Source organism: Asparagus officinalis, chromosome 10, assembly GCF_001876935.1.
Source record: "Asparagus officinalis chromosome 10, Aspof.V1, whole genome shotgun sequence".
NCBI classification, from domain to species: Eukaryota; Viridiplantae; Streptophyta; class Magnoliopsida; order Asparagales; family Asparagaceae; genus Asparagus; species Asparagus officinalis.
The window spans coordinates 9,730,211-9,757,194 of NC_033803.1; the positions used below are offsets into that span (position 1 = coordinate 9,730,211).

A 26,984-nucleotide genomic window follows, 5' to 3' on the forward strand; every position below is an offset into this window, starting at 1 on the left:
AAGACTAGACTTCGAAGCAAAATGGAGGATGCTTTCCTCTCCAACGCATTAATGGTGTTTATTGAAAGAGAAATTGCTAAAAGTCTGAGCATTGATGCTATCATTGAAGGCTTTGAAAATTTTAGGGCTTGTTTGGATTGAGGGAAATGAGGGTGAAGGGAAGTTAGGGGAACCATTCACTTCCATTCACCTTGTTTGGGAACACTTAGAAGGTGAAGTTAATTCATCCTAGTTCCCCTTGGTTCACCCCCTAATAGTAGTATAAAATTTGTTACCCCCCAAATTGGGGTGTAACCAAGGGGAAGAGAACTCCATTCCCTTCCCTTCCCTTCCCTTCTCTTAGGCCTGTTTGGATTCGTAGGGGGTGAAGGGAAGTTAAGGGAAACTGAGTGAAGGGAAGGGAAGGGAAAAGAAGGGAAGGGAAGGGAATTCCCTTCCTCTTGGTTACACCCCAATTTGGGGGGTAACAATTTTTATACTATTAGGGGGTGAACCAAGGTGAATGGAGGTGAATTAACTTCACCTCCTAAGTGTTCCTAAACAAGGTGAATAGAGGTGAATGGTTCCCCTAACTTCCCTTCACCCTCATTCCCCTCAATCCAAACAAGCCCTTAGTTTCCCTTAACTTCCATTCACCCTCTACAAATCCAAACATGCCCTTAAGAAACGTCGAATTCCTTTTAGTTAGAGAAATTTTAGTTATAAAAAAATAGATGATGCTTATTTGACTATTTTCTATATAATATTTATCTTCCTCTTTTGAAATATTTTGGAGATATTGATGTTGGCTATTCTACTCGTTTTATGTGGGTTGTGGTATATCTCTTGTGAATAAAATTACATTAAGAAAATTTTTTATCTATCTTTTGTACGCGGCCCCCCCAGAACTAAAATCCTGGATCCGCCCCTGTTACAATGTCCACCTCGTAGGATCCAAACAACAGATCTTAGATATACTAATGAGGAAAGTTTTAGAAGGAGAACAAGACGCTATATTTAGGAGTAGCTTTGTGAATATGGATGGGTTTATTGTCGCATTGATATGAAACATTGCGCTCATATAAAGACCACTAGGGCATTTGAGCAAGATCTAAATGAAACTCATCTGAAGATTGAGTCCATGATTTTAGGTAATAAGTCATAATCTACAAATTAAATAGAGCGAAAGATAGGAGAGTGCACAACCAGGTCTATTATGCATGATGTGAGAATTGGTTATTTTCTAAATTTGATAGTATAGGGCTAGATGTAGAGTGATAATTTGCGGCTCGTGATTGACCAAGTATATTAATTGTCGTATCTTTGACAAAGACGATATGGCGCTCGATAGTAACCACGTTGGAGCGCTAATTACACTGAGCTACAGATCTAATAAATAATTCTGTTTGAATTGTAGTACTATACAGACACTAATTGCGATCGTTGAAATTCCAACCCTCGGACCTTATTAGTGTTGGGTGTAAGTCATATATCACATTCTTAACATTATTCTTTGCCGATAATTACCTAAGTTTTAGTCATATATTTTGTGTTTATACAAGTGAAAAATTAAGTAGACTTCTCTATTCTTTTTTGCTTGTAAATTAGTAAGTTAACAAAGAGCTTAATTAATGATTTTTTTTTTTTTTTGATGATAACCCTTTGTGAGAGACTCCACGTGCTTGGTAACAATCTATATACTATTACTAAAAAGTATTACCCTTCAAAACGCCACTTGGCAAAATCACCAACATCTCCTTTCACCGCCACTTTCACCGCCACTTGGCAAAATACCCGACATCTTCTTTCACCGCTTCTAAATCCGTGCACCGCTTCGTCTTTCACCGCCACTTGGCAAAATACCCGACATCTTCTTTCACCGCTTCTAAATCCGTGCACCGCTTCGTTGCTATCTTCAATGCACTGCATCGTTTCCAGCTTCTTTTTCCTTCCCAATATCTCCTTTACCCCATTTCCCCCGAAGCCATTCCTTCTTCCGTTCTTAATTTCCCGTAATCGACTGTTCGTTTCCTTCAATCTCAGCTCTCCTTTACCCCATTTCCCCCAAACCCTATATTATTCCTTCGTTCTTACTTTCAATCCCAGCTCTTCTGTAGTGTTCCAAGGAATCATGTCCATGGGATAACTTCCGAGTACCCGTAGAAAGGAAGTGAATTCTTGGATCTCAGCAAGAGCATTCTGAGCCCTCTTCTCCGCCATGGACGCCTCGAAATCGAGGTAGTACATGTATTCAAACCTCTTAGCCGTCCCGATGTTGCCGTCGTCCACCAGCCAAATGGGCCTATTCCTCTCGAGAACCAAATAATTCATCGAGAGAGAGAGAGAGAGAGAGAGAGAGAGAGAGAGAGAGAGAGAGAGAGAGAGAGAGAGGGAAATGGAGGCTAACACTGATGTCGGATCTAAAGGGAAGCTCATCATCGACACAGATCCTAGAGTTGGTAATTTTTCTTGATGTTTTTTTTTCCTTTTTTTGCTTTCTTATCGAAATTTTGGCTCAGGAAAAGTGATGGAGGATTTAGTCTTTTTTTTTTCTTGTCTTTGCCTCTGGTGTGGACTTCGAGAAAAGTGAGGTTTTGATTCCTTGGAATAGTCCCGACCTTTTTCTGATCTTTGATTAGTTTACTTATGAGTTTGTCTTTTAGCATCTGGTTTATTTCATGAATAGAGCTTAATGTGTGCATAGTTAGTCTTTAATTTAACTTAATATGCATCACAACAATTAGATTGGACAATGTTATGTATTCTCTTGTAGTTTCAGGATATTGTAGTTTTTTTAATTTCAGCTTCTAAGTATAGTTCCCTACATGACCTTGGGGATTATTGGGTTATTTTATAGTTAGTGAAAACCGAATTAGTAAAGATCCCAATGGCTGAATTATTTGTTTACTCTATTTGCAATTTTTCGTACAATTGTATCCTTGACATATTGAATTCTTTACATTATTCAGAAAACACGCAACCACGTTAGACAATTAAGCCTAATTTTTATTTAGATACAATTTAATGGAGTGCACCAGCAACTTTTTTTATTAATTCAAGTGTAAAGGTGGGATCCCCATTACCTACCCTTTTAAAAGGAGGAAATTTGTCCAAGCTATTGTGACGAACTCGAGCAAATTCAGAAGGTTAGACTTGCGTGATTTCACATGAAAATTGATTCATGCTTTAGTTTTTTTCATTGCATGATTATTTTAATTAAAAAACTTGGATCTATTTATTATATTATAGTTTGCAGGTGAAAATTACAATGATCATCTCTTCCAAATAAGGCAACAAGGTAATGTAAATATACTTAATTATTAGAAGGTGGAACTTGGGTGAACCCATGTTTCATGTTTAAATACTTAGCATTATAATTTTGATTAGATCTGGGTAATATAAGTGTATCATTCACTAGATTAACCACAAAAATATGCTTTGAGTTTTATTCTTTTTGTGCTCTAACTACTACCAACATATTAATTGTTGTCACCCTATTCATCAATTTTATTTCTCATGTTTTTAGCTCAAAGTTGGGTTGTTTATTCAAAAAGACAATACTCGCTACTTGGATTTCAATTAATTGAGTTGGCTTTGCCATGCAAATATCTACATTAAGTATTTAATTTTCCAAGTTTTTATTTTAGTTTTGAATGAGTATGTTATGTAAGATACTTATGTTTTTTCCTTTTATGGACACACACACAAAAACTAACCTATATAACAATTTTTTATGGTTTATATTGAGATCTCTAAGTAGATATCTGACATAGTAAGTTGGTCATCAGTACCAAGTTAAAGCATTAGTAATTGACAATCCAATTATATAATAGGGATAAATTTAGATACCATTAATGTTGGCTATTAGTTATGTAATGCAAAATAGGGGTAAATTTTAGATTTGTTAAAAAAACCTTAATAAGATGAACAAGCAGCTAAGTATATAGTTACTCTCCTTATCCTTCCATACTATACTTCCATACTATACTGCCAATAAAAATAATTATCCACATTATTGAGTCTTAACTTAACTCCTGTTTATTCACAAGTTTTAATTTTAGGTCATAAAGTTAGGTGATTACCCTTGGAAACTGTAAAATTGTACTCATTATTCCATACTATACTACCTTTCTTATCATTTTTGCTACTATATCAAAACTCCAAACATAATGTAATATAAATAGGTTGTAATCAAACTAACTATTGCATTTATTACTTTTCCTTTAGTAATTCTAAGTATTATTCATAGTGTCCATCCAAACAAATAATTTGTTGCCAAGTCCCAAATTCTGTAGATTCAAAAAGATAATTTTTATTAAAATCCATATCCACTATTATAATAATCATCTACATGTCCTTAGACTCCAAGTTTATCTAAGAAACTTTAGTCTTGCCCCACTGTTTTTCTTAAGTTCATCAACGGATCCTCTTCAACATGCATTATTTGTCCCTTGCTATATTATTACTGCCATTGCCGAGTCACAAGTTCTTTAGGTTCAATATATCAAATACCTTTGAGCAAAGAAGCAAGGAAAAAGATTATTTCTATCAAAGACATATCTATTATTAGAATATCAACAGTGACCATGTTTATCCAAGTAATCGTATGTGCATGTTTCAGTTTCATTAAGAGTAGGGGAAGTTTAAGGGAAACCTGTGGGAAGAAGACAAGGAAAGTTAAGTAAATTCCATTCCCCTAAATGTTAACTAGGTATTTATGCAAAACTTTAGTGTTGGAGTGTATTCTGTCATTTATAATAAGTGGGTTGTGAAAGTTATCCTTAAAATTAAATGATTGGTCAAAAGTGAGGATACTGTCAAAATCTATTATGGAAGTTATCCTTAAAATTAAATGATTGGTCAAAAGTGAGGATACTGTCAAAATCTATTATGGTTTTGCATTTCTGAATTCTTTACATTGGATATTTGTTAACGCATTTTTTCATCTTCAATGTTTATATATTTTTATTTTGATGCAAACTATTTAACTAAAATTCAGAGGTGGTAACGCTAGCAAAATAATTGAGGGATGATAATTGTTAGTGAAAATATAGATGAGTGAGGTTATTTGCAATCTACCCATTTACCACTAAGCATAACAATATAATGGTTGAACAATTCATTACTAAGTTCTCATGAAAGATAGTGTTCATTTGTTCCAATCTTCTAAGATTTTTTTGTAAACAATCATGTAACTGCGTTTTATAGTAAATACTAACCATTTTCCCTGATATGGATCTTCGGATTGTTGTATCTTTCCTTCGTATACACTAACAAGTCCTTTATTTCAAAAGGAACAACATATATCCAAGAACCTTCCTGTAATCAGAAACATAATAAATATATATAGTTAAAAATATGAATTATATAGAAATATGCATCAAGGGAAATCTAAATTAAGCAATGCTGAAAAATTGTCCTGTATTTTCTATTTCTAAAATGACTATGATGAAAATCTGATAGCAGCTTTCATAGACAACTTAGATTTGAACCAGGTACATTACATTACATATTTCCTTCTTTTATAGAGCTACATATCTATTCATTTCATGTATCAATCTGCATATATAGATGAGGTTGAGTAGTATATTAGTAATATTTTTTCCTTCTAAATTATTAGAAGTCGACAGGTCAAGAATATTTCACTAATGATATAGAATCTTCCAAAAAGAAATATGATTTTGATAATGTAAGTCAATACACTTAGTATTATTTTTCTTTTTCTTTTCTCATATTTGTATTTATTTTTTATTTATTTATATTTTTTTGTGAAATGAAAGGAAATTATAGATGTCATACCAAAAACATTATATGTACAACCTCCATCCAATTATAACTATGATCAATACTAATACTTATAGTAACACCTCAACACCTCTCTCCATAATCAAGGGGATAACCTGACAAGACAAAACTCTCAAATTCTCTTTTGCTGTATATTGCACAATACTTATTTTTCAAATGCTCTTTTGATGTTGTTGCTTCTTTCACCTTTATCACTTTGTATTACGTTTTATTATTGTTCTCTTGATTCTTCACATTAACCGTGCAAAAAACTTTTGTTTATATCTTATTAGTATGCTAACTAAATAGATAAAATAAACATGCCTTTATTTTCTAGAATGTGTAGAATATATTTTTAATGTTTGATTTTTTAAAAGGATGCATTATATATTGTCATATTCTTATCTAACATATGAGTAGAATGACTTTTAATAATATAAGGTTTTTTAACCATTTGTGTTTTAGATGTTTTCAAAACAAATGAAAGCTTGAAGTTTAGTTAACGTTATTTCTGGCTTGTGTTCTATTTGTCAATGACTCATTATCAATCCCGTGAAGCTTCTAATTAACTTTTGACACTTTGCACCCAAAACTTCCACCACCTCCTTGATGTATAAATTAAAAAAAATTAAATACACCGAGAAGATTAATTGAGAGAAGTAGCTAGCTTAATTACTATTATAGGTTGTCATAGTAATCCTTCTTAATGTAATACCAAATTCTTTAATATCTTTTTGAGTAGTATCTTTTGTTGCTACAACTTTCACCATTATCACTTTGGATTGCCTATTTCTTTTCGCTTTAATATTGATTTTTTGATTCTTCATATTAATTGTGCAACAATCTTTTCCTGCCACCTCATTAACATGCTAACTATTATGTTATACTGAAACACAGGGCTCGCTATTGGTCACTGGTGACAATAAAGATGAAATTTGTTCCTTGGATAACATTACTCATTGCAAGAGAAATTTGTTGGAATCTGGTGTCGAGCACCCAGTTTCAGTAGACATGATTTCTCCGCAAATGTCCAGCAACAAAAAGCAAAAACAGATCAAGATTGAAAAGGGATAATTAGAATATTCTACAGAGAGTTCAAGCTCCTTTTTGATAAATCTATATTTGATACATAATGTCTGAAACTTATATTTAGTATTTTGGTCTAAAACCGTATTTAGTAAACTTTTGTATGCACTACATAATTTTTTGTGGTTTTGCGTTGAGAAACCTAACTACTTGATATGATTATGATAGATATTTTGTTTATCAATATATTGATAATTATTGTCTTGGTTCATAGATATATATACTTGACATGTATCTCTAGGTGCTTTAAATATTTCGTTTGGAACTAAACTTTATGTTGCATACTAATTACTTAGTATAGCAAAATATTATAACATTAATCATATAGACATAAGATATTTTATCTATTTTGTTATGATAATAGGGAAATTATATTTTGATTCTTTTTTACAGTTTAATAGTAAGTTAAACATATATGCAGCATAGGTTGTATCATTTCTGGTATCTTATATATTATTACTGTTTTATTTTGTATTTTTTTACTACATCAATTTTGATATATTAAACAAATCCGTGCATCGCACGGGCCTGAAACTAGTTAAGACTTAAGAGTCCTTCCTACCTCTCACAGCTGTTGGGCAAAGAACAAACGGCTCATAGTCCTAAGTCAATTGAGGTTGTATATGCAAAAAAGTAAAAAGGATTGTAATTCTCCCTAAAATCTGGGCGCAAATTGTTAAAGAGTAGTGACGCACCGCTTGGCCCTCTCTCGCGTCCCAACACGCGAACGTTTCATGCTTTGGTTTTTCCGCCCTGCGCCCTGTCACACGTGGACTCGGATCTGACGTTATAAATACCCGACCCGAAATATCTTTGGATATTGCGAGATAATCCTAACCCGGCCCAAAATCTTTATTAGGGTCGATTTCGAGCGTGTTGGTTAAAGTCCACTCAACATTATCAAATAAATCTTTTTCGCTCGGAATTTAGATGTTGGAGAATCTATGTCAACACAAGTATGAATCTCTTATACTATGAAGTCTCCTTGGCTTAGTATAAACTTCGATTACTTGAATAATCAAATATATAATGTTTTGGTATGATTTGATTTATTTGTAAGTAAAGCTCTTTATTTGATTGTTTAATATGTTTCCTTGGACAATAGTGATAGTATTTGCTTTCAAGGTCGGATCGGCGTTATTGTTGCTGAAGAGTAGCTTTTGCTATGCCATTTCTGGTTCGATGAAGATAACTTGTAATTGAATTTTTGTTATCGATTCTGTATGTTGAAGGAACTTTTGTCAGGTTGTTTTTTTTTTTGGATTTGAGTTGTTTTGAAGTAGTTTAGTGTAGGTATTTACTCTTTATCTCCCAAAAGAATTTTCTGTAGGAGCTATAGAGATGGAGTGCATTAAAGGCTTATAGTGTTGCAAGTAGTTTCTGAGAAGAGTAGCGTTTCTATTGTAAAATGAAGGGTGAACTTGTTTGTGTATTTTGGTTCAAAGGTTTTAGGGTAAATTTAAGAGATGTGGTTGGCTTTGAATGGTCAGTTTCCCTTAAAAGGACTGGCTTTTGTAAAATCTGCGTTCATGAGTTTTTTGCTGGACAATAATTTGTTTCTTTCCGTGGTACAAGTACTCAATGGTTTTTTCTTCTTTTGAGCTGAACTGTTGTTGATTTTTACTTGTGTCAATCTCTGTTAATTGTATCACCTGGTGGATTCTGAATATTTCTAAATGGTCCGAGACGATACTTCTTTTTGATCAAAATTAAGATTATCCACGTGTCGGTGTTCTTGAGATTGATTATTTCATACTTCAGCTTTGCCTCTGAAAGATCTACCTGTTCCTTCTGGAGATGTGTTCTTGAGATTGATTATTTCATACTTCAGCTTTGCCTCTGAAAGATCTACCTGTTCCTTCTGGAGATGAGCAAACATCCGAGTCATTCATTTGAATCAGCTTTGCCTCTGAAAGATCTACCTGTTCCTTCTGGAGATGAGCAAACATCCGAGTCATTCATTTGAAAATCAACATAACTTTGAAATATCCACTACTTAATCAAGGAAAAAGACCGTAGCAGCCCAAATTTTGATCAAACGGATCATTTGGGTTATATGGGTCGGGTCGGGTAACCCGTTTAATAAACGAGTCAGATCACATTGACACATTTATTAAACGGATCGGGTCGGGTCACACTTAAACGGGTCGGGTCAACTATAACCCGACCCGACCCGTTTGCCACCCCTACAAGGACCGAGAGAGGGGAAGGATGTGAGCAGTAAAATTCAAAGATTAATTACTTTTTTAGGGCCACTTCGGCAATGTCTCCTAAATTATGTTTTGGTCTAAACTAATTTAATTTTGGACCAACGGTAACGGATCAAAAGAAAACTAATTTAAGGGGCTGTTTGGTTCGTTTTTTAACTCGGTGGAAAAGTTTTACACCGCCTCCACATCAGATTTTTCGTGGCCACGTAGGATATAAGCTTTCCGTCGGTTTTTTTCCCATCTTTGGTTCGCTAGAGTTGAAGAAGGAAAACTCAGTGAAAATCGCCGCCACATCAGATTTTTTTTCTCTCCCCCAATTCCTTCCTCAACCTCGTGTCGACGAAAACTGTAGCCACGTCAGCTTTTTTGCCATATAAACAAAAGTTTTCCCTTTTTTCCATGCGAACCAAATACAAGAAAAATAAATACATTGGTTTCCCACTATTTTTTTGTGCAAACCAAAGCGAAACAATCTATTTCTTGGAAAAGTTTGGAAAACTCAAAACTTATGTTTTTGTACATGGAAATGCATTTCCCTATATCTAGGAAACGAACTAAGCAACCCCTAAAGCAAAAACTTAGCGTAATAAAATAAATTTAAATCTTGCTTTACGTTTTGGTATGAGCTAGGACATACTTAAATTGATTTTGTTTGAATAAACCAATTAAGCGGAGTTGCCAAGCATATCCTTATTATAAGCCAAATCAATTAAGCGAAGTTGCCAAGTACACTCTTATTATAAGCCACCTAGCTTGGATCAGACATTTTCTACCCTTAATCTTTATTACATGTTACTTTTTGCCATGATTCTTTTTCTTGAGCATTTAAGAGAATTTGACCAGAACTTAACCTCGACCCCTTTATGTCTTTGCTTGTGCACTCAAACCATCTAGCAAGAAGTTTTAGCTTGTATGGTGATTAAAACATCTTAAGTCTATTCTCTCTCTCTCTCCATATATATACACACACACTCTCTCTCTCTCTCTCTCTCTCTCTCTCTCTCTTAGTATATAAGTATACTCTCTCTTATATATGTATAATATATGTATAAGTATATATAAGTATACAGTGTATACTCTCTTATATAAGTATATTCTCTCTTATATATGTATATATCTTATATATATATATATATATATATCCAGATTCACTGGAGTGAATCCAGATTCACTGGAGTGAATCCAGATTCACTGGAGTGAATCCAGATTCACTGGAGTGAATCCAGATTCACTGGAGTGAATCCAGATTCACTGGAGTGAATCCAGATTCACTGGAGTGAATCCAGATTCACTGGAGTGAATCCAGATTCACTGGAGTGAATCCAGATTCACTGGAGTGAATCCAGATTCACTGGAGTGAATCCAGATTCACTGGAGTGAATCCAGATTCACTCCAGCGAAAGCTTGGATGGTTAGGATGGTTTTTAATGAATTGTTGAAGAAATAAATGCATGTGCTGTAATTTCGAAGAAATAAACGCATGAGTGAATCTAGAATTCACTGCAGTGAATCCAGATTCAGTATGTGAGGTGTTTGTTTTTTACCATAAAAATCGTAACTTTTTGCTGTAAAATGTGAAATCTTATCATGGTTTAAAATTTTATAGCTTGTTTTTTACCATAAGTTTCTTATTCTTTTTGTTTAAAATTTTATAGCTTGTTTTTTACCATAAGTTTCTTATTCTTTTTGTTTAAAATTTTATAGCTTGTTTTTTACCATAAGTTTCTTATTCTTTAATATAATCCGGATTCACTGGAGTGAATCCAGATTCACTCCAGCGAAAGCTTGGATGGTTAGGATGGTTTTTAATGAATTGTTGAAGAAATAAATGCATGTGCTGTAATTTCGAAGAAATAAACGCATGAGTGAATCTAGATTCACTGCAGTGAATCCAGATTCAGTTATGTGAGGTGTTTGTTTTTTACCATAAAAATCGTAATTTTTTGCTGTAAAAGGTGAAATCTTTTCATGGTTTAAAATTTCATAGCTTGTTTTTTACCATAAGTTTTTTATTCTTCAATATAATCCAGATTCACTGGAGTGAATCCAGATTCACTGGAGTGAATCCAGATTCACTGGAGTGAATCCAGATTCACTGGAGTGAATCCAGATTCACTGGAGTGAATCCAGATTCACTGGAGTGAATCCAGATTCACTGGAGTGAATCCAGATTCACTGGAGTGAATCCAGATTCACTGGAGTGAATCCAGATTCACTGGAGTGAATCCAGATTCACTGGAGTGAATCCAGATTCACTGGAGTGAATCCAGATTCACTGGAGTGAATCCAGATTCACTGGAGTGAATCCAGATTCACTGGAGTGAATCCAGATTCACTGGAGTGAATCCAGATTCACTGGAGTGAATCCAGATTCACTGGAGTGAATCCAGATTCACTGGAGTGAATCCAGATTCACTGGAGTGAATCCAGATTCACTGGAGTGAATCCAGATTCACTGGAGTGAATCCAGATTCACTGGAGTGAATCCAGATTCACTGGAGTGAATCCAGATTCACTGGAGTGAATCCAGATTCACTGGAGTGAATCCAGATTCACTCCAGCGAAAGCTTGGATGGTTAGGATGGTTTTTAATGAATTGTTGAAGAAATAAATGCATGTGCTGTAATTTCGAAGAAATAAACGCATGAGTGAATCTAGATTCACTGCAGTGAATCCAGATTCAGTTATGTGAGGTGTTTGTTTTTTACCATAAAAATCGTAACTTTTTGCTGTAAAATGTGAAATCTTATCATGGTTTAAAATTTTATAGCTTGTTTTTTACCATAAGTTTCTTATTCCTTTTTGTTTTTTATTTTTGCAGATTTGCTATTGTTTGATAACGAGTTTCAGGTCACTAAATCTGGATTCAATTCAGTGAATCTGGATTCACTCCAATGAATCGAGCTTCAATATAATCCAGATTCAATGGAGTGAATCCAGATTCACTGGAGTGAATCCAGATTCACTGGAGTGAATCCAGATTCACTCCAGCGAAAGCTTGGATGGGAGGAGCTCGGATCTGGGTTGTTTGAAGGTGGCGAAGGAGATGGAGAGGAGGTTGACGGCGTCGGGTCTGAGGGAGCGTCTTCGGTTCGTCAGAGCGGCTTCGGTTCGTCGGAGGGAGCTCAGGGGCAGTGGAGTTGGAGGAGCTCGGTGAGGAGTTAGTGGTGTTTGTGGTGGTGAGAGAGAGGAAGAGAGAGGGGGCTGGTTCAAACTTTTGGGAAATGGAGGAGAGAGAGAGAGAGGAGAACGTGAGAGGAAAGAGCTGCTGTGATTTTGGAGAGAGAGAGAGTTGCATGGGGAAATGGAGAACTATGTAATTAATTGTTCCAAGTTTACCTTTTTTCACATTAATGATGTGTATTAAATTTGTCTATATTTACAATTCTGTCATCGAAATGTAGGCCATTGGATTAGATAGATTGGAGGGTTAGGATTGGTTTTTAGTTCTCTAGGTTTTTATTAGAACCTCTCCCTATATATATATATATATATATATATTATATACTATATATTAGTATATATATATATATATCAATATATATTATATATATATATTATATATATATATATATATTATAATAATAGTATAATAAAAATTATATCAATATATATTGGTAAGAGAACCGGGAAAAATTGTACTCAAGACCCGAATAAAGTTGAGCTCCAAAGCAAAGCTTGGTAGTGTGGGATAGTGGTCTAAATCTCGTAAGATACCCTTACATCTACATTGGAGTTTGTGAGGGTTGTTGAGTACAGCTCTATCTTCGAGAGATGATAGATTTAAGTAGGGACTATAGATTAGGCCACTCACAGGTAGCCGAGTTGCTTTAAGCAGACTTGGGTAGCGCAAGGTTCTCCATATTTCAGACCGGTCTCTCTCTCTCTCTATAATATAGAGTATTATATATATTATATACTATATATATAATATATAGGATATTACCCTATTAACCAACCACAACACACAGAATCTTTTGATGATCCACACACAACACATACGATAAACTTATATGTACAGCATATAAGTATATTTATATAAGAGTATATAATATATATAGTATATATACACATATATTATACATATATCTATATGATATATATATATATATATATATATATATATATATATATATATATATTATATATCATATATATAAAAAATATATATATATAACTATAGGTATACAATATAATTATATATATATATATACCTATATATCATATAATTTATATTTTGTTTATGATATATGTTTGGGTGTAGTAATAAAATTCTGTTTTTGGAGTAAAATATTCTATAAGTATTTTTAATTTTGTTTGTTTCTATAAAATCTATAATTATTTTATATTATTTTATTATTTTAATTTCTATAATTTTTTATATTTGTAAATTACATAATTACAAATGATTAATAATATAATTTTTTATCAAAAATGTGTTTGTTTTTGCTTTGTTTTCTTGAAAAATATAAAAAAAATTTAAAAAAGTAAAAAATCAAAAAAACCCGGCCCGCTCAAGCCTGGGCCCGGCTCGGGGCAACCAGGTCCGGGCTCCGGTTTTGCCCGGCTTGGGCCCGGTTTTCTGGGCCGGCCCGACGCGGATGTACCTATTATAGACTTTAAGTTGTTTAAAATTAGCACTATAGCAACATCAATTATTCAAACCTAAAAGTTTTCATTTGGAAGTTCTCCTATACCATTCACATGCTAATTTTATAAATTTCTAACTATTAAAATTACCGAGTATAATATTAAATTTATCCAACTTTGCTTTTCAAATAGAATCAGAATATGTTTAAATTAGAATTTGGGTAGGATTAATAGCAAATTTAACAAATACTAGTGGCTAAAAAGCTATGAAATCAATATGCGAATTTTATCTATGAACTTTCCTATGAATTTTTTTGAATATTATATACGAAATTTCGTATGAAAATTTTTACATTCCTAACAGAACAAAAACTGCAATTTAGCCTTCTCAAACCCAGAACATAAGCTGCTACATTTGGTTTGACATGGGAATGCTGGACCAACGCCAAGTTTGGGCCCTCACTCCTCAAGGCCTCAGCCCTTGAACTCTCCAGTCCCTGTTTCGAGCTCCTGAGTGGGTCCCACCCCAAATCCCTCCTCCAACAAACAAACAGAACCCGGCTATCAACAAAATACGCGGAAAAAGATTAAAAAAAAAAGAAGAAAAGAAAAGAAAAAAGAAATCGAACCAGAGGACAGTTTCCGTCTGCAGTTCAAGCGTTCGTCGAAATGCCAGACAAAGCCACGGAGTCGGCAATGGAGTCAGCGACGGGCCCACACTTCAGCGGCCTTCTCTCCGCCTCTCGTCTTCATCCGCTCCCTCCTCTCCCTCCTCAGCCAAGGCCGCCGCCGCCCAAAACGCCGACGAGGATTCGATGGAGGCCCCGAAGCAGCCCTTTGTGATCGGTGATAAACCCTAACCCTAACCCTAACCCTAATTAGGGTTTTTGATTTCTTCATAGTGTTTGATTTGGGAATTGGTTGGTGTTTTTAGGGGTTTCGGGAGGGACGGCGTCGGGGAAGACGACTGTGTGCGATATGATCATTCAGCAGCTTCATGATCATCGCGTTTTGCTCGTCAATCAGGTCGAAAGATCGATTCTTTCCTTGAATTTTTTGAGCTTTGGATGCTTTATTTAGAATTAGAACCAGTGATTAAGTGAGCATCGTGGACTAAAAAAAACACACTTTTATAAGCAAAGGGTCTATTTATGATTTTACTTGTCGACTACCTTCGCATTTAGCAGTTGAGGGGGTAAATCACAGAAGATCTCCTTCAAGATTTGTATGGTTGATGGAAAGTCCCCTTTTAAGTTTTCAAATACAGCACTAATGCCGTCATTTTCAATTTCTAATCAAATATCCTTTTTTCAATATTATATAGTGATTATCATGGAAATCCCCTTCGTTATGAAATCCACTAACATTTATTTTTCATTACAAAACATCATGCTGTTAAAAAAACTATCAAAACCCAGTTATAGTCTAAAACTACCCTCTTCTTCTTCCTCTTGACATACCTTCCCTTTCTTCCAAATGCAAGGTACGCCGGGGATAACACATACCCAAGGGCCTGTTTGGATTTGTAGGGGGTGAAGGGAAGTTAAGGGAAACTGAGAGAAGGGAAGGGAAGGGAAGGGAAGGGAGTTCCCTTCCCCTTGGTTACACCCCAATTTGGGGGGTAACAAATTTTATACTATTAGGGGGTGAACCAAGGGGAACTAGGGTGAATTAACTTCACCTCCTAAGTGTTCCCAAACAAGGTGAATGGAAGTGAATGGTTCCCCTAACTTCCCTTCACCAAGGTGAATGGAAGTGAATGGTTCCCCTAACTTCCCTTCACCCTCATTCCCCTCAATCCAAACAAGCCCCAAGGTTTTAAATATCGGTTATCGGGGATTTATCGGACGGCCAAAATCCTTATAGGATAGCGGAAATCTGGGATAATATCGGGGAGAAGTAGTATTTATCGGAGCAATATACTGGATGGTGTATATATATAATATAACAACTAAAAAATATAATCTAACCATGCTTAATGAAATATAAACACACCAAAACAGAAAAGCAAAGTATGTACAATTTATTCACTAATTTCTTATATAAATCTCTGTTACAGGAAAAACAGAAAAACAAAATATGATAAAAGAATAGTTATATAACTGATATTACTCAAAAGAGAAAGTACGTGCGTGAAGGAATTACAAGAGAAGGAAAGCTCACAACATGTGTATATAGCCATGTTTCCGGACAAAAAAAAAACATGGTTGACAGAAGGTAGGCGAGCGATGAAGTTCAAGGTTGAAGTTCACGAAGGCGAGCGACGAAGAGGCGCAGAGAACATAAGATGGAGATAACGGAGGAAGCGTCCTACGAGAAAAAGAACAGCCGCTAGAGACGAAGTTAGGGTTTGAAGGTCGGATTCACAAAGTTTCGGGTTTTAAGTTTTATATTATTAACAAAACGGGTCGGGTCGGGTTTTAAAAACTCAACAACTCAACTCAAAATGCTTGACCGATAATCCCGATAATTTAGCCTTACTTATCGGCCGATAAGTACCGATAACGCCGATAACTCGCCGATAATCTCCCCAAAACAATAACCGATTACAAAACCAACTTCTCCTAGCAGAGAGCTCAAAAATCCGATAACTCGGCCGATAATATCGATTATCGGCCGATATTTAAAACAATGCACATACCTTCCCTTTCTTCCAAATGCAAGGTACGCCGGGGATAATAGGCTGATGACTCCCAAGAGCTCTTATCGACGGAGTCGTTTGGCACCTCGATGTCGACTCATCACATCCTGGGGTTGAAGAAGGTCCCAAGGGTTCGGTTGTTCGCCGATGAAAGTGGTACGTGGGTTGGGTTTAGAACGTCGTGAGACAGTTCGGTTCCTATCTACCGTTAGTGTTAAAGGGAGAACTGCGAGGAGCCAACCCTAGTACGAGAGGACTGGGTTGGGTCAACCTATGGACCTATGGTGTACCGGTTGTTATGCCAATAGCAGCCGGGCAGCTAAGTTGGTATGGAAGAACTGCTGCGCCGTGGGAAATCCTTCTCTATACAAGTTCTTGTACGAGGTTTTTGAACAGAACTTCGATAGGCGAGAGGTGTAAGCACCGCGAGGTGTGGGAGATAGGTTTTCCAATAGCTTGAAGAAGAATAGAAGCTTTATTCAAGAGCTATGTTACCTGGGTACTTCATTATTGAAGCTGGACTCGTACCGGACACGTACCCGACACTTTCCCGTACCCAAACTTCATGGACACTTCTTGAATATATGCATGCATTTATTACAACATGTACTCAATTGTACGATATATGTATTAATTTAAAACACTTGTCAAAGACTTCCTGGACGTAGAGCTTACACTTCACATCCGTCTTTTGAAACTAATGGGATACGGGTTGGGTTCGTTTCAGTCCATACCTAAATTCAAAACTATATAGTTATTGGGTCGTTTAGATGTCTAGTAAAAAAATAAGTAGTTTACAATTCACGATAATCAATATGATAAAATAAACTCAAAAATGTGATCGAATTTTTATTTAATTCTAATGACACATGAAGCGGAAAAAAATTATCTACTGTACATGATTAATTCAATATATATATAGTCGTGTCCCCGTACCCAACATTTTACAGTTTTGCTGTGTCCCCTACCCGTACCCGCACCCGTACCAGTACCCGTGCCCGTTTCCATGCAACTTAGTTCAAGGGTATTTTAGAGAAAATGGTAGACATTAAATGGGTTTTAACTTTTAATAGTTTTTGTAAAAATAAGGGGTGTTGTAATGAAAAAATAACATTAACTGTCAAACCTGAAGGTGGCCTTCATAAAAATTATCCTATAATATATGAGAGTGCAAACAATTGTCATATCCCATGATATTAGCTTTTTTTATTAAGATTTTAAAAGCAGCACTTACGCCTTCATTTTCAATTTCTAATAAAATATCATTTTTTATAATATTATATTATCATGGAAACCCCCTTTAGATTTAACAGTTTATTATGAAACCCGCTAGTGTCATTTATTGCTTGAAAAAACTATTAAAACCCACTTTATTCTAAAATTTCCCTCTTCTTCTTCCTCTTGATGTCCTTTCCCTTTCTCCCAAGGGCATGATATAAATTAGAAGCTAAAATTTACACCAAATAAAGGCTAAAATCAAAGGCTTGAAGAGCTTATCTCGATCTTCTATTAATTTTCTTTGTTACTAGTCATTGTTACTTTGGTTTGATGTGAAGAGAGGGGAGATAGGTTTTCCAATAGCTAAAGGAAGAAGAGAAGCTTTATTGAGGCGGTATTTTAGAGAAAATGGCAGACATTAAATGGGTTTTAAGTTTTAATAGGTTTCGTAACAGCAAGGGATGTTGTAATTAAAAAAATAACGTTAGGAGATTTCATATTCAACTATCAGACTTGAAGTGAGGCTTCATAATAATTACCAGGGGTGGAGCCATATAGGGCCCAACAGGATGCTGACCCCCTCTTGGATATAAAAAACTAGGGTAATTGCATTTAAATACTCTATAGTTTTCGCTACTTTGCACTTATATACCCTCACTTGTTTTTGGCATCACTTAAATACTCTAGAGTTTTTAAAATTTGCACTTATATACCCTCACCTTTTTTGGCAGCACTTATATACTTAAAGTTTTAAAAATTGCACCTAAATACCCTAAAGTATTTAAAAATTCGCACTTAAATATCCTAAAGTTTTTAAAACTTGCACTTAAATACCCTTAGTTATGCAAACATGTGATTTCCCCCCTAAAAATTCTCTGTAACACTCGTTCTAATTTTCACCTTTGGGCCCTATATGGCAATTTTCATGTTTGCATATAGAGTATTAATGTACTGATTTTAAACAAAAAACAAGTGAAGGTATAAAAGTGCAAAGTGAGTGAAACTATAAGGTATTTGAGTGTTATTTAACCTATTTCCCCCTAAGTATTAAATTCATAGGTTTAATTTTGTCATATGAGGACTGTTTGGATTCACAGCTGAATCGAAGAATGGATTTGAGTTAACTCCCTTTTGCCATAGGAAAGAACGAGGATCAAGCCTCTTCTTGACAAACAAAAGTACATGAATAAAAATGACTCCAATGTACCTATACCCCAGTTCAAAGTCTTGTTATTGGGTTTTATTATTTTTGGCACCCCCTTGACGAAGTTCCTGGCTCCGCCACTGATAATTACCCTGTAATATATGGGAGTACAAACAATTGTCATATTGCATGATATTAGCTTTTACATCCTAAATGGACTTTGTAGAAATTAAAGGAGAGAGGCGGTGAAGTGTCACTTTTAAAACCTTAGGGAGTTTTTCTAATAATCACTTTAGGAAGATTTTCTGTATTTAGCAAACGAAAAAAAAAGAAAAAGAAAAAGAAAACATTAGAATCTTTGGCAACTAATCAGAGCACTGCTATTACTGAGCTCTGTTGTTTTCTAGATAAGTGATGTGCTAATGGGTGTAAACTTAGGTGACACAAATGATGGAAAACTTGCTCATTAGTGGAAGTCATGAGCATGGTGCCAAAGCAGTGCATACCCTTAAAGGCTCAACAAGCATGGAAGAACTATTATATATTGTCTCCGGGATGTAGGTAGAAGGACTTATGCAATTGGACGGTCTTGCGTTTGAAGGTGTTGAAGCGGAGATATTCAAGCTGACTGGAGGACTCTTGCTCAATATTGACATGGATTTTTTGATGGTGCGGATCACTCAGAGATCAGCATACAAGTTTCTTGCACTTAGATCTGGAATGAGCAAGCAGGGTAATAAAAACAATGGATAAGAGCTAAAATGTGTGCAAAGGGCGGGTCTATAACATTCAGGACAATAAGCATGGTGTATGGATAACATTATGTACACTTTTTTTTCAGAAGTCTGTCTTTTAACTTAGTTAAACAAAGTGACTAAGTCTATTTTCTTATATTAGCGACCAAGTCTAGGCCATGTCAGCAGTACATGCCGAAACTTGGTATGCTGTCTTTTTTTTGTTTTTAAAATGAATGTGTGGTTTCGATCCCCAGGCTTATGAGTTTAACTTTGGATATATGGAAGGCCTTTCAAAGAATTATGGATTTTGGAAGTAGCAGTTATATCAATTTAAAAACTACTTTGTTTCTTCCTGTGATATCCTTTATTTTTTAGTCCTACGCTTCACAAAGGAGCTCTACATTGGGAAATGTGGATGACGACATTGATGAAACATTGATCTGATTATATCACCGTAATCCTCTTGTATGCTTGCTGTCTGGTATACTGTGCTCAAAATTTGTGCAAACAAGATATTGGCATGCTTTTTGGAGTCTTTGATTCAGGATTATGCGTGCTGCCTGATCTGGTCTGTCTCCTATATATGACTTTTAAATAAATCCAGGACTCATTTTATCGAGGTCTGACTGCTGAAGAATCTGAACGTGCGCACGAATATAATTTTGATCATCCAGGTAATTTGTTTTCAACTACAAATTTGAATTTATTTCTAGTGGTTTATGAAAATATGATTATTTTGGAGGGAATGACGAGTCTTCATTTTACTGAGGTTTCTTTTTTCCTCCTACTTTTTGTCTTTTTAGATGCCTTTGATACAGAGCAACTTCTCAAGTGTATGGGTGAACTCAAAAGTGGGCAATCTGTTAATATTCCGATATACGACTTTAAAAACCACAGGCGTTGCTCTGAAAGTTTCCGAAAGGTATCCCTTGAAACAAACAATAAAAAAATTTTCATTTTACTTCCAAAGATGTCCATTGTTTTAATTTTTTCATTTCTTTCAGTTTGTGGACACTCAAATTTAATGAACTGTCATTTACCAGTTAAGCAGCCCTGAAGAAGAAGATTTAATGTCGTGCGATTATGTTAACATGGATTTCTTGTATGTTATTTACTGTATAAGAAATTGATTCTTTAGTTTGAGAGTGGGAATTTTTAGAACTTGTTCTATCGTGTTTCATTATGAAGAAACTGTTGTGGGTCATGTTAACAGCTATCTGGCAAACCATTTGGTAGGTATAGACTTGTCAAAATTCGATAGGATTGAAGAACCTCCAGGAAGGGATCAAATAATTCTTCTTGAGAAAGGAGAAGAAAGTAGGTAGATAGTAGAGGGAAGATCAGAAGAAGTTAGGTAGTAAAGGGAAGAGGACAAGTCTCAGAAGAGAAGAGGACTGTGTTGTTAGATACAACAAGTCCAAACCAAAATATCACAGGAAAGTAATAAAAAAGTAGCTAAAGAATATGATACTTGACTCAAAGCAGATCTTTTGTTCATATTTACAACATGAGTGATTTACCAGGCCCAAAGGGGCTCCATTACTCATGGGTTTAACCGTTTAAGAATTAAGATAGTGAAACACTGAAACTTGGAACTGACGACTTGACTAAATCATAGAGAGAACTTGTTCTTCTGTTTCTACAGGATTATTTAATTTTTTTTTCATGCATTCCGTTAAAGCCCCACTTTTAGTAATCAATTTCTTGGAGCTTATTGGAGGAACATTGTCAGTGGACTCTTAAATAAGAATAACAGTTAGATAACCTTGTCAAGTGCCACTTCCTATTAAAATCTCAGAAATTATATTAAATACTTTGTTTATTTTAGTTTTCCATGATTTATAGTATACATATAGAGTTGTAAATCCTTATAACATGGTAAAAAAGTTATATATGCTGTGATTTTCCATCCTTTTAGGTCAATGCATCAGATGTCATTATTTTGGAGGGGATTCTGGTTTTCCATGATCAACGTGTTCGTGAAATGATGGACATGAAGATTTTTGTTGACACAGGTTCTTTTCTTCTCCTGTCTTACTTTTTTCATATATGACTGAAAACCCTGAAGCATTTCAGTTGTGTCATGTCATAAGTTGTGCCATGTCATACTATCTTATCATGACATAAGTACGGGTGTTGTGTTTAATTTAAAAAATATAAATTCACTAAACTGTTGGAACATATACATGTAATCTTTAATGATTACATAACACATACTGTGAGCCTATTTTAATACCTTTTGCTGTGGGCTATTGAGAAGCCAGCCTTCTACACCTCCTTCATGATCAGAGGATATCTGGTCACCTCTGCCTTCTGGACCTCTTTATTGGAGAGGGACCTGTATTGTGATAGAACTCTAATCATGTTTTTTTATGCAAATTTATTTTTGAGTCAATTAAGAATTGTGTAAGCGGACTGGGTCAGATCCAGCAAAAAAGGGATAAATGCATGGAATTTGTTAACTTTCAGAAGAGATGTGCTTAAACAAGGTAAAAGGAGAAAGAGGGATCTGCACAACATCATATCTTGAGATACTAAAATTGTGCATCATGCATGTTGATATTTATATCCACAGGTGTTTAAAATGTTTTTTCATTTTTTTTCAATATTATATATCTGAAAAAGATGAATAACAAGAGTTCGTTGATATTTGCATGGATATCAGGTGGGATTTTTTGGAGCTTAATTTTAGTTACTTAGACTTCCTGATAGTCATCTGTTGGCTACACATACATGTAATTCTACTTACTTAAAATTCTTTTTATAATTTGTACATAGATGCCGATGTTAGGCTTGCCCGAAGAATAAGGCGTGATACAGTTGAGAGAGGTAGAGACGTGTGCTCGGTGCTTGAACAGGTATGCAAATTTTCTGTTAACTTTTCTGGTATTGGATCTTATTTTGCTTTACTTGCAAGCTTTAAGTTGCAAGCTTAATGTCACTAGAAAGTTAGTCATCATGTTTGAGCCAGACAGTTGCTAATTAGATTCCTGCACATTGCTTCAGAAAATCAGTCATAGCTAGAGCTATAGCAGTCAATGCATTGCAAAAAATCCACCATTCCAAAGATAACAATGAGAGATATCATCTTATTCATGGCTTCAAGTTCTGCCATCTTGAGGGTCAAAGTCTGTAAAAAGTTGATGCGTGATGCAGGGCAGATTTTATTATAGCATTTTGTTATGCAGCTTCTGAGATTAGGTTAGTTTTAGAATCTTAGATACGAATCATAGTTTGGTTCCTTCCTGAAATTGCACCTCCTGTACTGTTTAAGGAGAAGATTGAGGATATTTTGGATGTCCAGCCTTTTTGTAATTCAGGGTTGAGCTGTTTGAAGTTATTTGGTCAAATGGCATGGTCATCCTCCTTCTACTGCTAGTGGGATTACTGAGGATGAATTTCATCATCTTGATTCTCATTGCTAGAAAGTTGTTGGAATTTTAGACTTTGAAGAGTTAAGCCCCTTTCTATGGTGCAATGGATGATTCAATTTGAATCTTATTAGATTTCTTTAGAATGTGATTTATTTAGTCTCGTCCAGTTAGATTTGTTAAGGAGATTTTATTTGATTTTATAGTTATTTATGTTATTGGATGAATATAGGATGAGTCTTTTTATCCAGTTTGATTCCTATTGAAAAACTGTCTATAATCATAGTTGTTGTTTTTCCTGTTCTGCTAGATGATGTATATTGAGATTAAATGTATAATTTCCTTATTTCTTGAACTTATTTCTATAAGCTTTTACATCCTAAATCTACCAAATACCATAGGCGATAATGCGAGTAATTTGCTATTTTAATTCTAATAGTATATAATGCATATCTCCTCAAGGATGTAGTGGTTTTGCAGCAGTAGGATGTCCAAGTATTGCTCATGGTTGTTTAAGACAATTATCAGGAGAAAAGCTAGTTGAAAAACACTAAATAGCTAAAGCTAGTTGAAAAACACTAAATAGCTTTGTGGGTAGGGAGATGTAGCTTACTTATCTCAGAGTTTGAGCTTGTCTATTACAACTAGGCCTTCCACACTAGTATATCCTCTTTGTGAAGAATGGACAGAGAACTTCATCTAAACTTTTGACCATACCTTTGCAGTTATATTCTCTTAACGAATCAACAGTATGATCTTATGCAAACTTCTATTTTAGTTCTAGGCAGCTTTTTCAACCTTAAAATGTAATTATATTAGCAGTGTTTTTTTTTTTGGGGTTTTTCAGATGTTCTTTACGATCGAATTAGGCAACCTAGTTTTCCACTCTTTATGTTTACCATTTCCTATTGGGCTCTGAAGTTATTGGACTTGCACAAAAAAACTGTTTCTAAAGATTCCATCATTTATTTGGCTACTCTTTTCGATCCTTCACCTTAATGAATTACTTTACTGTACACACGTCACCTCACTTGCTAATGCAGTATGGACGGTTTGTCAAGCCTGCTTTTGATGATTTTGTTCTGCCCTCAAAGAAATACGCTGATGTGATCATACCACGGGGAGGTGATAACCATGTTGCAGTGGATCTAATTGTACAACACATTCGAACGAAGCTTGGGCAGCATGACTTATGCAAAATTTATCCTAATGTATATGTCATTCAAACAACATTCCAGGTATTTAGCTTTATAAATAGCTTTTGATTCCTGTATTTTATTTTGCTAAGTGAACTTCTAGATCCTCTCATGACAACTTGTGGAGGTACCTTATATAATGCTTTTAATAGCTTGTCTGAACAGATAAGAGGCATGCATACGCTTATCCGTGACCGGGATATAACAACTCCTGATTTTGTCTTCTATTCAGATCGTCTTATTAGGCTGGTAAGTTATTTCTCTCTTTATTTTTTTGTTAGAATTGATATTGTGTGATATATATTTATGTCAATATTTGTAACACAAGAAGAGTATGTCAGGTTGTGGAGCATGGCCTTGGCCATTTGCCATTCACTGAAAAACAGGTTGTCACTCCGACAGGTATCAATAAAAATAATTTGTATATAGCATGAATTAAAAATCATAGGAATTATATGATATTCATTATACGCATCTATTTATTACCTTAAAGTGAACTTGCTGTGTGTTTCATGTTATAAATTAAATCTGGCGACATGTATCTTCTATGTACAATGTAACCAATACTTATTGCTTTAAACTGTTAATAGACACGGGCAACTGATCTGAGTGATTGTAATGCTTTTACGTGTTCTGTAGTGGGACACAGTGATCACCTCCTAGATTAATGTTCAGATCGTTCATTTGAATGCATGTTCTTTTGATGCTTTTTGATTTTCTATGGTTGTAATTCAAACTTGTTTTCTGTCCTAGCCTCCCTGGAAGCACAAATCTATACCTGCTCCTGAGTTTTGACCCTTCTTTTACTATATGAATTTTTTCATCCTATAAGGTTTTATGCTTTTTTTCTCTTTACACACCCACATCATCATCATCATCATCATCCATCAAGCCTTATTTCCATAACTGCTTGAACTATTCATCTGCAAACTATTATGATCCACTTGAAGCATTTGTATGACCTAGCAGAAGCAATTCTCGTTAGCTGCATCAGTCCTCATCAAGATTTGACACATTGTTTTTATAATTATCAGACAATCCAATTGAACATCATTATTTTAATATGTTTGACACTAAAAAGTACACAAATATTTGTCTTCTTGGCCGTTCATATTTTGGCATTCGGGTTTTCGTCTAGTTTGACCAAGGGAAGACTCAAATTGGCTTTGCTCACNNNNTGGTTGGATGAACACCAGAAAGTAGACCTTTTGACAAGAGAAGATCACATCTCATTGTCTTTATTATATTGTCAATCCAAATAATCTACGCCTTCATTTTTGCAGTCTATAGAATTTGGAACAGTGCTCTCATCTATAACAAGTTCAAGCTGTACTCTTTTTTCCCACAGTTGCTATGTCTTTATTATATTGACAATCCAAATAATCTACGCCTTCATTTTTTCGGTCTATAGAATTTAGAACAGTGCTCTCATCTATAACAAGTACTCAAGCTGTGCTCTTTTCCCCACAGTTGAGTGGGTGCTGGCCATAGAATATGCTTAGTCTTTTTATGTAGCCTATTTTTTCCCTTTGCTGGCCCTTTTTTAACTATAGTGGGGCTCAGTCGCTCTGAAGATGCTGCTTACCAAGGACTCATGGTGAATGTGAAGAATATGGTCTTTAAAAGGAAAGAGATGGGGACGCTAAGAATGAAAAATGGTTGAGATAATTTCACCACACTGCTCATGTTCGAGTTTGAAATCGCACATGTTTATTACTAACTACAAATCATAACTTAAGAAGGGGTTCCTTAACACTTGAACGATCAGAATCATCATACTACTTTTGCACCCTTGCCCCCAAGGTCAGTCTGGTATTTCACCCAATATTCTCTAATGTGACACTTTCCTTGACAGAACTAGTTTTCTTTAGTTAAGTTTAGGTTGTAATAAATATCTTTTTCAGAAAATGAATATAAATTGTTTTTGAAGTTCAGAAGAATGATTTTAATGTTAGTTGCCTATGTATGCACATCTTGTCAGGTGAACATGTGAATACATTTCTTTCCGCAGATTTGTGTTATATGGATCTTCATAATGTTAACTAAATTTGGTGTTTGTGAATCTTTTTCTCTTCGTTGAGCTCATTTTCCTTTTCAGGTTCTGTGTACACTGGAGTTGACTTTTGCAAGAAACTCTGTGGAGTGTCTATTATCCGAAGGTGAGCCTTGAATCAGGTATTATTTTGGTTCTGTCGAGATACAGACTGCGACTTAACTTATCCTCATCTAGTTAAAAACAAAGTCCAACATAGTGACAATTTGCAATGATATTTGAACTATTAGTTATAAAGTAGTAATATGTTATTGAAATCATGTGATTCTTCTATGTAATTAGTTTCTCTTGCACTATGATTGCTACGTCTACCTCTCTAGTTATGTCATAAGTCCCCAGGTAGAAGTTGTGTGCAGAAGGCCGAAGATGAATAAGGGGTTTGGATTATCCATTCTGTACCAAAATATTTTCTGCAGAGCTTAAGTAATGCTGGCTACTACCAGGATGGTTATAATGTCTAGATTTCTAACATGATTGGTTCTCTGGTCACTGATTGTAGAGTTCTCCATCAGCAGACAAGTGCATCTATTACTGTATTAGAAGCTACATGTCTCTGGGGTAAGGAATGAGATGGATGGTAGTTTGCATAAGTAGTAGTATTTTTTTTAAACATTTTGAAATCACACGGTACTCATTTCACTGCAATCTGGTTGCTTGCAAGTATAGTTGGCTATCCTGACCTGTTGAGCTGATCGAAACCTTTCAGGTTTGGTCAACTGTAATGGGTATGGGTCAAAAACAGTTCAGTTCGCCTAACCCGTTTTTCACTTGGGTTGGGTTAGGGCCGGACACCTTAACCAGCCTTGACCCAAACAATCAAATTATGTGATATATAAAGTATAATGATCATAATTGCTGCGATGTTTCAGTAGGTCATCTCGTCGCAGGTGTTGATTTCGACTGCAAGCCTGCACGTTTTTAGAAAAATAGATCCCATCAGGCACCTTATATAAATTTAACAAGTACTTTAACTGC

At 35.1% G+C, this 26,984-nt stretch overlaps 1 protein-coding gene and 1 long non-coding RNA gene across 2 annotated transcripts in view; both read left to right on the plus strand.

Moving 5' to 3' along the window:
• LOC109826288 lies at window positions 2,350-7,033 on the plus strand. Its single transcript, XR_002243264.1, has 2 exons — window positions 2,350-2,438; window positions 6,661-7,033. It is a non-coding gene; the product is annotated as an uncharacterized LOC109826288 (long non-coding RNA).
• Window positions 14,181-26,984, plus strand: part of LOC109825203 (uridine kinase-like protein 1, chloroplastic) — an 18,084-nt gene continuing 5,280 nt past the window's right edge. The window contains 11 exon segments of the mRNA XM_020391985.1: window positions 14,181-14,379; window positions 14,382-14,495; window positions 14,584-14,675; window positions 19,994-20,063; window positions 20,193-20,311; window positions 21,308-21,404; window positions 22,168-22,247; window positions 23,804-23,998; window positions 24,122-24,205; window positions 24,298-24,358; window positions 26,055-26,115. Coding sequence (XP_020247574.1) covers window positions 14,319-14,379; window positions 14,382-14,495; window positions 14,584-14,675; window positions 19,994-20,063; window positions 20,193-20,311; window positions 21,308-21,404; window positions 22,168-22,247; window positions 23,804-23,998; window positions 24,122-24,205; window positions 24,298-24,358; window positions 26,055-26,115 — 1,034 coding nt within the window. The 5' untranslated portion in view covers window positions 14,181-14,318.